Here is a 13,190-nt window from a genome sequence, read left to right on the forward strand (position 1 = left end):
GAGCCACCCAGGTGCCCTGTGGGTTTTGATAAATGTATAATGACATGTATCCATTATGGTATCATACAGAGTATTTTCACTGCTCTAAAAATTCCCTGTGTTCCACCTATTCATCGCTCCCCTGACCAGCCCCTGGCGACCACTGATCTTTTACTGTCTTCATAGTCTTGCCTGTTCTAGAATGTCATATTGTTGGAATCATACAGTATGTAGCCTTTTCAGATTCATCTTTTTTCATTTAGTAATAAGCATGTAAGTTTCCTCCATGTCTTTTCATGGCTTGATAACTCATTTCTTTATGCCATTGTATGATGTACCACAGTTTTTATTCATTTACCTATTGAAGGACAGACTTGGATTGTTTCCAACTTTCAGCAGTTATGTATATAGCTACTGTAAACATTCGTGTATAGGTTTTTGTGTACCATAAGTTTCCATCTCCTTTGGGTAAATACCAAGGAGCTGGATTACTGGATCATCTGGTAAGAGTATGTTTAGTTTTGTAGGAAACTGCCAACCTGTCATCCAAAGTGGCTGTACCATTTTGCATTCCCTGATGGCATATGATGTGCAGCATCTTTTCATGTGCTTATTTGCCATCTGTATATCTTCTATGATGAGGTGTTCATGAATGTCTTTGGCCCATATTTTAATTGAATTTTTTCCTATTGTTGATTTTTAGGAGTTGTTTGTATATTTTGGATAACAGTCCTTTATCAGATGTCTTTTGTAGATATTTTCTTCCTGTCTATGGCTTGTTGTCTTATTTCTCTTGACATTGTCTTCTGAAGAGTAGAAGTTTTTAATTTTAATGAAGTTTAGCTTATCAATTAATTCTTTCATGGATCATGCCTTTGATTTTGTATCTAAAAAGTTATTGCCATACCCAAGGTCACCCAGATATGGGTGTTATGTTCTAGGAGTTTCTCCTGTGTTCTAGGAGTTTCATAATTTTACAGTTTACTTTTATGTCTGTAATCCACTTTGAGTTAGTTTTTGTGAAGAGTATAAATTCTGTATCTAGATTCTTTTTTTTTTCATTTAGATGTCCAGTTTTTCCAGCACAATTTGTTGAAAAGACTATCTTTGCTCTATTGTATTGCTTTGTTCTTTTGTTAAAGATCAATTGACTGTATTTATGTGGGTCTATTTCTAGATTCTCTGTTCTGTTCCATGAAACTTTTTTGTCCATTCTTTCACCAGTACCACACTGTTTTGATTACTATAGCTGTAGAGTAAATCTTGAAGTTGAGTAGTATTAGTCTTCCAACTTTGTTGTTCAATATTGTATTGCCTATTCTATGTCTTTTGCCTCCCCTTGTACATTTTAGAATCAGTTTGTTGATATACACAAAATAATTTGCTGGTATTTTGGTTGGGATTGCATTGACTCTATATTTCAGTTTAGGAAGAATGGACAGCTTGACAGTATTGAATCTTCCAATCCATACATGGACTGTTTTTCCATTTATTTAGTTGTTTGATTTTGTTCGTCAGAGTTTTGCCATGTTCCTCATATAGATCTTGCACATATTTAAAAAAAAATTTTTTTTTAAAGATTTTATTGAGAGAGAGAGAGTGCGTGCAAGAGCATGAGGGGGAAGGGAGAGGAAGAGGCAGGAGCAGACTCCCTGCTGAGCAGCGATCCCAATGTGGGGCTCGATCCCAGGACCCTGGGACCATGACGTGAGCCAAAGGCAAACCCTTAACCAACTGAGCCACCCAGTCGCCCCAATCTTGCACATGTTTTATTAGATATATACTTAAGTGTTTTATATTTTTGGTTATTAATGTAAATGGTATTGTGTTTTTAATGTCAAATTCCACTTGCTCACTCCTGGAAAGCAATTGACTTTTGTATATTAACCTTGTATCCTGCCACCTTGCTGTAATCTCTTATTAGCTCCAAGAGTTTTTTCGTCAGTTCTTTTGGATTTCTATATAGCCGATCATGTCATCTGTGTCCTCTCCTCTCAAAGGGTTCCAGGAATAATTTTTTTCTTTTAATATATTAGAAACCATATAGTTTTATTAAATAAAATATATTAGATTCACACATAGTTCAAATAAAGCACTTCAAAATCTACTATGTGCTCCCTGGTCAAAAAAAAGATTACAAGCAATCAAGAAGCATTCTTGTTCTTCTCATATAATGATCTGAGAGTTGTGCTTTCTTTGGTTTTCAAGACTGAGGCCAACTATTTAGTACATATGGATGTACAATAAATGTGTGCCCTTTTAGGAAAGAGTTAGCTATACTCTGATATCTGTGAAGATTTTTTTTGTTTCAATCTCATCAGCTGATATTCATGACTTCCATATATTCGTGACTTTATGACATAATTGCCATTAGGAGGATACATCAGGATTTTAATGGATTGCCAGCTTTTTTTCCTAAAGAGCGATTGGTACAGCCATATGTTTATAAAATTCAGAGTGTTCCTTTGTCTTATTTCAATGATGCCCTGAATACATACTTTATGTTGCAGAAGAAGAATGATGCCCTGAATACATACTTTATGTTGATTTACATCAATGTTATATCAACCACAAACAGCATCTCTATTTAGGTTTTCTTCATAATTTTACATTATAGGGTCCTCAATCTTCCATAGAAAAGTAGATATACACAGAGCCTATTTAATATAAAAGGAACTTTCATATCTTTGATACAGCATCAATCAGCTACATGATTTCACACATAGACTAGGAACAAAGGCAGAGCATGAAGTGATAATATTTGTTTTTCAGAAAAATCTCAAATACTATCAATATAAAAAAATGCATTGAAAATAATTACATCTTTCCAAATATCCTCTTGATCCTTTGAAGAAGGTATATTATAAAATTAAGTGTTTTAATTTTGAATAATTCTGTATAGTAAATACTCTGATTTAGAGTAGTGTCTGAAAAGTGTTAATGACTTGCTGCTTTTACTATGAATTCAAGAAAAGTTGTTGATTTTTTTTTCATTGTGCTGAGCTTTTTACTTGTTATGATGCAATGGTGACTTCTAAGCTCCTTACATGCACAATCAGAATCTAGAAGTCTTTATGTTGTTGTTGTTTTTTTTAAGATTTTTGTTTATTTATTTGACAGAGAGAGAGAGACAGCGAGAGAGGGAACACAAGCAGGGGGAGTGTGAGAGGGAGAAGCAGGCTCCCCACTGAGCAGGGAGCCCGATGTGAGGTTCGATCCCAGGACCCTGGGATCATGACCTGAGCCGAAGGCAGACGCTTAACGATTGAGCCACTGAGGTGCCCCTCTTTATAGTGTTTTTTAAAAAGTATTTATCTTCAGCCAAATTTGGTTTCAACTCTGTTGTTAATTCAAGTTGAAGAGAGTGAAATTACTAAGGATTAAAATAGAAAAAGAATTTTGCTCTCCCTGGAAAAACATATCTAGGTTGTTAATTTTGACTCCTATACTGTATAGGAGAAGAGAGTGGAACATAGTGGACTTTGAACAGTTAATGACCACTCAGAGAGATAATGACAGTTGTTACATAGAAAGATTTGTAGTTTTAGAAAGTGGTTTTACATTCATTATCTTATTTGGTGTTCACACTGCTTAGAATGGTTAATATAGAGGTTTATTTCCTCTGCTTTGTAACTGAGGAAATTGAGAAACTGTTACTCTTGTCCAAATGGATATGTTGTAGTAAATAGTGGAGCTTACATGAACATAAAAGGTTTCTGGTTCAGAGGCTTGTGTACTTTCTACTGAACCACAGTCTTTCTCTAGAACTAGGACAAGAAGATGGTGTCTAGCATTTAGCAGCATAGAAGATGTATCTTTACCATTGTTTTGCCTTGGGACCTTGGAAATAATGAATTAACCACTTTTTACTCTGTACTCTGTTTTGATACTTAGCAATTTATGTCTCAGAGTTGTAACACTTAAAATGCTTGAGAAGAAAGGTATCTTTTATTATTTTATTTTTTTAAAAGATTTATTTTATTTATTGGTGGGGGGAGAGGGTGGGGAAGAGAGGGAGAGGATCTCAAGCAGACTGTGCACTGAGCGTGGAGCCCAGTGTGGGGCTTGACTCCACGACCCTGAGACCATGATCCAAGCCAAAATCAGGAGTAGGACACCCAACCAACCGAGCCACTCACGTGCCCCTTTAATTATTTTTATTTTAATTTCTCATTATTTATCATGACTATAACCCATTTTTATTTACTTTGTCATTTTTACTTATCATTATCCTAATTGTTTTATCATTATTATTCCTTTAATGAGATACTACATTATAGACACATTTTACACTTAGAGTGGAAGGAAAGGACAAATTCAGGAAAGTAGAAAAATGGATGCCAGACTTTATACATTCAAATCAGTGCTACCTTTCCAAACAGTAATCTTGAGAAGCTATATATTTGCTGCCATTGCTCAAAATATCCAGTGGAACTAATTTTTTAAATAATGGCTATAAGATTTTATTTGCATCTATACAAAGAGGTACCTATTCAACATTAAAATATTAGTCAACTCAATCAGTAGTTGTTGGGTTTACATGATATTGGTAATTAACATTCAGAACCTTTTCAACTAGGGTGTGTAGATTCAGAAACAATGGTTTTGATGACTATTTTTGTAGAGTAGATTGATAGAGTGGGTTATCTTTAAATTAATGATTTTTTTTTTCCCCTCAGTCAGCAGATAAGCAGCGAGCTCTAGAAGAAACCAAAGCCTACACCACCCAGTCCTTAGCAAGTGTTGCCTATCTGATAAATACCTTGGCCAACAATGTTCTACAGATGCTGGATATTCAGGCATCCCAGCTACGAAGGATGGAATCTTCAATCAATCATATTTCACAAGTGAGACTACACTGTTTCTCTATTTTGCCTATGAGGAACACTTTTTAAACACAAGCTATCTGTATAATGCTGGCAGCCTTTACTATGTGATTTAACTCACATGTATGATTTGGAAAATACAAATTCAGTATCAGGTTGTTTTTGATTCTTTTTGTGGAGTGATTATCTGTGATTTTTACAGGGAAGGAGATTTTAATGGTTTCTATTAAAATTCAGTAGTCATATTAAAATAATCAGCCTTGAGGTAAAAATTTGTCTGGTTTCTTCCAACTTTTACCAAGTTTCATGTTTCTTTATCTTTTTAAAAAAATATTAATGGGATAGCCTGATCATTTCTTTAAAATTTTTTTTCTCTTGGTAGGATTTTTGTTTACCAGGATGGTACCATACCTCAATAATGAAAATATTTTTTTTTTAAAGATTTTATTTATTTATTTGACAGAGACAGACACAGCGAAAGAGAGAACACAAGCAGGGGGAGTGGGAGAGGGAGAAGCAGGCTTCCCGTGGAGCGGGGAGCCCGGTGTGGGGCTCGATCCCAGGACCCTGGGATCATGACCTGAGCCAAAGGCAGACACTTAACGCCTGAGCCACCCAGGTGCCCCTCAATAATGAAAATATTAATCTAAGTGAACTTACAGAATTATCTTTATATAAAACTTAAAAAAATTAATGTTACACTTTTTCCATTTTAAAAGCCATTCTCATATAGAAAAAGAATAAAATGGAAAAGAAACCCTTTTTCTACTGTTCAAACTTTTTACCTTTACTACTTTGCTTTACTTTGTTCCAATACTTTTTTCTTATAAATAGTTTTTAAAATGTAGCTGTGATTACATTATGTATAGAATTTTGGATTTTAGTCTTTTACTATGATAACAGACATCTTCCCATGATGTTAAAAGCTCTTCATAAACATTTTCAATGGCTGCATAATGTTGCATGTGTATGTCATTGCTCTCATAACCATTTCTGTATTTTGGAGCCATTTAAATACTTCGGTGAAGGGACGTCTGGGTGGCTCAGTCAGTTAAGCATCTGCCCTCAGCTCAGGTCATGATCCCAGAACCTGGGATCGAGTCCCACATCGGGCTCCCTGCTCAGTGAGGAGTCTGCTTCTCCCTCTGCCTGCTCTGCCTGCCGCTCTTCCTGCTTGTGCTCTTTCTCTCTCTGACAAATAAATAAATAAAAACCTTAAAAAAAATTAAATAAATAAATACTTCAGTGAAAAGCGAATTTGTAATTGCAAAATGAATTTTAAAAAAACATTAAAAAGATAAAGGTTTTGATCTGTCTGCTTCTCTTTGTTGAGATCTTTGGAGCTTTTCTAGTTTAGCACTCTTGTTATTTGAGTAACTTGATGTAGTATTAATTTTTTTTTTAATATTATTTATTTATTTGTCAGCACAAGCTGGGAGAGTGGCAGGCAGAGGGAGAAGTAGGCTCCCGATGTGGAACACAATCCCAGGACCCTGGGATCGTGACCTGAGCTGAAGGCAGACGCTTAACTGACTGAGCCACCCAGGCGTCCCTTGATGTAGTACTCAACACTCTTTTATACCTAGATGATTAGAACTCTTCTGGAAAAAGAAGTTTTTAAATGTGCATTATAAAAAAGTGTACATTATATTTTCTTTTTGTTTATCTTAAGAGTTTAGGACTCTTCTGAAATTGACTAATCTAACAATTTTTCAAAGTCTGAACCTTAACTTATGTAATTAAATAAAATACAGTCCAGATAATCAAATCAGATATGGGAGGACTCACTTATATTTCTGTTGTTTGAGAGTTCATCAGACTAATTTAGAGGGATTTTGTGTTATTTAATACTAAATTTAATCTTAAATATGAATTTGCCATGGTAAGGTTTTCTTTATATCCCATATAAACTTTTTTTAAAAAATATTTTATTTGAGAGAGAGAGTCAGAGAGAGCACGAGGTTGGGGAGGGTTAGAGGGAGAAGCAGGCTCCCCGCTGAGCAGAGACCGATGTGGGACTCAATCCCAGGACCCTGAGATCATAACCTGAGTGGAAGGCAGATGCTTAACCGCCTGAGTCACCCAGGCGCCCCTAAATTTTTTTTTTTTTTTAAGTAGGCTCCATGCCCAGTGTGGAGCCCAATGTGGGGCTTTGAACTCATGACCCTGATCAAGACCCGACTGAGCCACCCAGGTGTCCCCCCATATAAACTTCTCTAGACTTTGTAAATTTGCTGCTTATTGTATTGCTGTGTCTCTTAAAGTAAAAAAGGAAACCTGCAAAGAATTGGTGAGTTTTTTTTTAATTGGTGAGTTTTAATGAATGAGAGGTAAATTTTATTCTGGAGAGACCCCTTAGAAGAAATAATGATGAAATGGATGAACTTGGTTTTCTATAGGAATGTTGACAAATTGCTAATCTGATAGAGAATTTTGAATTTACACTTGAAAGTCTTAAAATTTCTGCATGTTTGCAGTCTTAGCAAAGGATCTAAAATAGAAGAAAAGTGCAAATGCAGAAGAAAAATTAATATATTAGAGTTCCTAAAGAGGATGAACAGCTTGTTATTAGTTTGTAAGAGAAAGTAGGAAGATTGTGAAGGTAGAAGACAATAAGCAAATGACAGTGAAAGATAATCATCTATTTTTTTAAAGTAATCACCCATACCCATTGTGGGGCACGATTGAACTCATGACCCCGAGATCAAGAGTCAGATGCTCTACTGACTGAGCCAGCCAGGTTCCCTAATAATTATGTTTTTTGATTAGAATTCTGTACTACTTTGGTAGAGAAGAGTAGCAATCTTGAGGAGGAAAGTGAGTAAGTCTACCCGAAGTTGTAATTATATGTATTAGTTAATGAGAACACTTTATTTTTGAGTAGCATATAAATCTACATATAATTAATAGGTCTAATTAATGCTGTTTTTAAAAGTATTTTAATGGAATAAGTGAAAAATGGGAGAGGTGAATGGATAGAGATTTAGTAGGTCAGAAATAACAGGGGCCTGAGTCAGAGCCCTGAATATGTTGAATCTTCTTTTTAAAAATTATTTATTTATTTATTTATTTTATTTTTATTTGTTTTGAATCATCTTCATTTGAAGTTGAACAATCCCTGGATAGGTGAGGGATCTGCAGCTGTCCAACACCTGTTAAGTCTATACAAAATAGTATGTTGGGTGAGAGGTTGAATAGGAGAAATGGGGTGATGAAGGCTATATCTAAGAAATCAGTAATTTTTAAAAAAATTACATATTTTTTTATCATTTGCTTTAAGGATTGAAATATTTTTCAATTATGTTTAATGTACAGGAAGAGTCCTTTGTTTTAAAAGTCAGTTGAACCTCAAAACTTTTATATTTTCTAAACTGAAAGATTATAGTATGAGAAAATATTTTCTGTTTACAAGGCAAATACTCAGTAAATACTCTAAATACAAGGATTGGCAAGCTTTTTCTGTAAAGGGCCAGATAGTCAATATTTTAGGCTTTGTGGGCCAGATATGGGGTATCAGTCTCATTCTTCTCTCTGTATGTTTTTAAACAACTATTTAAAAATGTAAAAAACTATTTTTAGCTTGTAGGTGATATAAAAGCAGTCTGCAGGCCAGATTTGGCATGTAAGCTGTAGTTTGCAAGCCCTTGTTCTAAAATACTGTTTTTTCCAAATGTTTGGTACTTATATTTTTTATTATTCTTATGCTTCATTAAAAATATTATGTTTTTAGAGGGAGCCGGGACGTTCTTACAATACCTTGAGACTAGATTTTTTTTTTCCCAATTTGAGCAAAAATATTAGATTCCAAGAATTTAGAGAGAAGATTGGGTTGGAGAAGCAAAGAAATGGAGGTTCAGTCAGGTCAAAGACAAGATCACATGTTTGTTGGAATGGTAGTAGGTATCAAGAGTTGTTTTGTAAAGGTTGTCTGGTAGAGTGGTTGAGGACTAGGAGATATTAGATTCTGAGGTATATGATTTCTTTCCTTATCAATATCTTTTTCCTGTCTCCTGGGTCAAAACCTTATCACTTTTCAGCCTCCTGTGCTCTAGCTATTTCTCCATAGGTTTGGGAGTGGGGAGGGTCAGGGGTCTAGGTTTTACTTTGGTTCTTCTGCTGACTTGCCTGATATTTGACCTACTTGAACTTCAGTTTTCTCGTTTGTAAGATGGTAGGACTGATTAGATGATTTCTGAGCTATCTTCCATTTTGAATTCTTTTTTCTTTTGAGATTCTCACAAATGAACTTGATTTATATTTGCTTTTTTTCTTTCTATTCTGCTGGCTTTGCTATTCACCTCAATCTGTGCCCCACTAACCTCAACCTTCTATCACTCTGATGTAACAACTATTTTCTTTTTTTCTTTTTTTTTTTTTTAAAGATTTCATTTTATTTGAGAGAGAGAGAGAATGAGAGAGAGCACATGAGAGGGGTTATGGTCAGAGGGAGAAGCATACTCCCTGCCGAACAGGGAGCCCGATGCGGGACTCGATCCAAGGACTCCAGGATCATGACCCGAGCCGAAGACAGCCGCTCAACCAACTGAGCCACCCAGGCGCCCTGTAACAACTATTTTCTAATTAGAATCTGAGGATGGGAATTCCATTGACTCTACCAATTATGTATCATGAAGATGTATCAGGAACATACATAGTTGTGTTGTGTTCAACACAACAAAGTAGTAACTCCTCCTCTAAATGTCAAAGCTTTTGAAAAACAGGATAGAATTGATTATGAATATTTAGTATCAGTCTTTTTTTGTAGTAAATGGATAATATGGCATTAAGTAGTGTACTAATTTATACCACACTCACCATCAGGAGTATTAGGATAGGTTCTTGATATGGATTACCTTAGGTATTTTAAGGATCACAATTTTATTATTATTTTTTAAGATTTTTATTTTTAAGTAATCTCTTATACCCATTGTGGGGCTCGCACTTAGAACCCTGAGATCATGCTCCACTGAGTGAGCCAGCCAGGTGCCCCAAGGATGGCAGGTTTGTTTTTTTTTAAGATTTATTTTATTTTTTAAATAAATGATTCTAATACTTTCTTCTTCAAGATTTTTTTTTTTTAAGATTTTTATCCATTTATTTGACAGAGAGAGAGTGAGAGAACCGAAGTAGGAGGAGTGGCAGAGGGAGAAGAAGAAGCAGGCTCCTTGCTGAGCAGGGAGCCTGACATAGGGCTCAATCCCAGGACTCTGGGATCATGACCTGAGCTGAAGGCAGATGCTTAACCGACTGAGCCACCAAGATGCCCCCAAAATTCAATTTTAAATTAAGGAAATCCTACTAAAGGCTATCAATATGTAATTATGCATAGAAAGTAGGATTTATACAGTTCTTAAATTAACTTATGTATAGTTTATATCATTTTATTAAAAAATGAATAACTGAAAATTACCATTTAGTAGTAACTAATTTGTTTTATGGAAGATGAATAATTTAAAGCATATTTGTCATTTAAATAATTAAATGCTTATTTGAAACATTAACTTACTAATAAAAAAAATGGAGACATACTTGAAAACACCCAACTTAGTTGAGTTAATCCACTGTAGCTGTTTGCAGATGTTTTCCCACAGAGATGGTCAGCTGCCCGAGGTAGTGCCGTGCAGTACAGTCAACTCTCGATTATCTGTGTTCATGGGACACAACAGTGCATGGATAATCCTAAAACGAAGTACTTTATACGGTACCTTCTTGGTATCTGTTGTGGCCTGTGTATGTGCTTGGATCCATGAAGGAGAGGTGAGAATGGGTCTCAGGCTTGCAGGGGAGCTGGGAGCCAGTATGACTGTCTCAAGGTGATAGGTGTTTTAGAGGCCTTGGGTTTGGCACTGCATAGCTGAGGTGTCATGGGGGGAGCCTGCAGCATGTGAGATCAGACTTGGCAGTTGCAATGAGAAGGATAGAGAAACAAATTGATAAGGATCTGTTAATAAGAGTAGTCCACACAGTTCCAGTGATATTACTTGGTGTGTTTTTGGTTAACAGGTAGCAAAAAACAATGGTGTTTATTAGAAGTGTACTTGCATTAGTTTCGGTAGTCTTTGCTTTTTAAACACATTTTTTACTTGCCACAGGTAAGTGCTATTATTGAGACCTTTACTAAATAAGAATAAATTTATTGTCATATAACTAGTTACTTCAGAAATCCAGGACAAATTTGGAATACTTTTTACTTACTATTAAAATTCTTCCTAAATATCAATGTTGAACTTGTACTTCCAAAATTTAACTTCAATGCATTCTAGTTTTGTAATGTCAAAGAATATTATGAAGGCAAATGCAGTGGTGATTAGTGAAAGCTATGAATTTAAGAAAAACAGAGTAGCCATATTTTTTAATTAAAAACTTCATAGGAGCTTTACAAAAATTCTTTTAAAACTGACAGTTGGCTGTGAGTTGATGAGTGCTGAAGCTGGATGTTAGGTATATATAGAGAGGGGAGTGTTCATTCTATTACTCTGTCTAGTTTGAATATGATTTTCCCCAAAAGAAAGCTTTGAAAATTTGAAGTGGGTGATTGCTGAAAATTTCAGAATGTTGTGGACCAAATTTTCTCCTCCTTTGTTCTCTGTTATTATTCAGACGCCAAATAAAACCATAGCTATTTTCTGAATATATATTTGATTTTTGTTCACAAGAACTCCTACAGTTCAACCTAGTATGGTAGTAGGATGGCAAGAATACAAATCATGCTCTTTGATTTTCTTAACCATTTATTACTTTTATTATTGTAGATGTTTTTAAAAAGCTAACAACACCAAATATCTGTACTTAGCCAGTCACTAGAGACATTAATCTCTTAAGTCAGCTCTTGTAACAAGTTTGGAAACAATTGATATTTGAGAGTGCATAATGTAAGGACAAGTGAATTTGTCTTTCCTCTTCATCATTGGTTCTCAAGCAGGGAGTTATTCCCCCCACGGGGACATTTGGCAATGTCAGACATTTTTGGTTATCACAGCTTGGTTTGGGGGAGTGCTAGAGGTCTACTGGGATACTTCTTCACATCATACAATACTCAGGACAGCCTCCCACAACAAAAAGTTATCAAAATGTCAAGAGTGTTGCTGTTGAGAAACCCTGCTCTAGTTTTTCTAAGATGTAGGAATTCTTTTAGAGTAGACAACTAGGAATATTGTAGTTTGGTTAAACTAAATTCTTTTGATTTTCCATGGATGTATGCTGTTAAGAATTACGTTTTAAACATGCCTTCAGTTTTTACTGAGAATTAATATAAGAAGCAACATTTTTCTTTTTTTCTTTTTTTCTTTTTTTTTTTTTTTAAGATTTTATCTATTCATTTGAGAGAGAATGAGAGAGAGCACATGAGAGGGGGGAGGGTCAGAGGGAGAAGCAGACTCCCTGCCGAGCAGGGAGCCCGATGCGGGACTCGATCCAGGGACTCCAGGATCATGACCCGAGCCGAAGGCAGTCGCCCAACCAACTGAGCCACCCAGGCGCCCAAGAAGCAACATTTTTCTCTTCAAAATTCCTCCAACCAGTTCCTTTTAAAGTTTAGTGCTGGGAAAATTGTCCTTCCTGATGAAGGGATATGTTTTCTTGTAACGCATTGTTTGCACTTTGCCTTCCCTCCCAAGAAGCTGTAAGAGCCCAGTTTAGGCTTATAGGTCTGAGATCTTTTCCTTTGCTATATTGGTTTTTGTTTTATCCTTAGTGTAATGATCTGCGGGTTTGGGCTGTTTGTTTATATGCTTATAAAGTGAACAAAAAAGTAGTATGTAAGTGCCTCCAGTCCCCAGGCTTGATCGGATGTTTTCAGTGCTTTTTAAAAAAGTCTCAATTTTTTCAGACAGTTAAAAAATATGTGCTTATTATAAAATGTAACTGTATATTAATGCGGATATGGAAAGTTGCTTCCCCATTTTTATTCTCCAGAAATTTATTAATATTTTCACCACAAAAATTTGAAATTGAATTTTAATTTGCAGTAAACTTAGAATTCTACTATGGGTGGTTGGGTTTGCATTCTTATGTTTTTTTTTTTTTTTTTTTTTTTAAGATTTTATTTATTTATTTGTCAGAGAGAGAGAACACATGCAGAGGGAGAAGTAGGCTCCCTGTTGAGCAGGGAGCCTGAGAGCCTAATGTGGGACTCGATCCCAGGACCCTGGGATCATGACCTGAGCTGAAGGCAGACACTTAACCAACTGAGCCACCCAGGCGTCCCTTATGGTTTCATTTTTGAATAGGATAATTACATTTCTAAAAACTGGAATAGAAACAATGTCTCAAGAAGATTACATTCTCTGATAATTTTTCTCTTATTGATATGGTGAAGACCAGTTATAAAAAATAGGTATCCAAAAAAGTACCGTATTTTCTTTGGTTTTGTTTATTTTGAAGCAT

At 35.4% G+C, this 13,190-nt stretch overlaps 1 protein-coding gene across 29 annotated transcripts in view; it reads left to right on the forward strand.

Moving 5' to 3' along the window:
- Window positions 1–13,190, forward strand: part of ABI2 (abl interactor 2) — a 164,565-nt gene that overhangs the window by 62,067 nt on the left and 89,308 nt on the right. For all 29 annotated transcript variants that reach the window (XM_036073866.2, XM_036073896.2, XM_036073881.2 and 26 more), the window contains exon 2: window positions 4,659–4,826. In XM_036073866.2, the coding sequence (XP_035929759.1) occupies window positions 4,659–4,826 (168 nt within the window). The remainder of the gene's footprint in view (window positions 1–4,658; window positions 4,827–13,190) is intronic.

The sequence above is a fragment of the Halichoerus grypus genome, chromosome 4 (assembly GCF_964656455.1).
Source record: "Halichoerus grypus chromosome 4, mHalGry1.hap1.1, whole genome shotgun sequence".
Lineage (NCBI taxonomy): Eukaryota > Metazoa > Chordata > Mammalia > Carnivora > Phocidae > Halichoerus > Halichoerus grypus.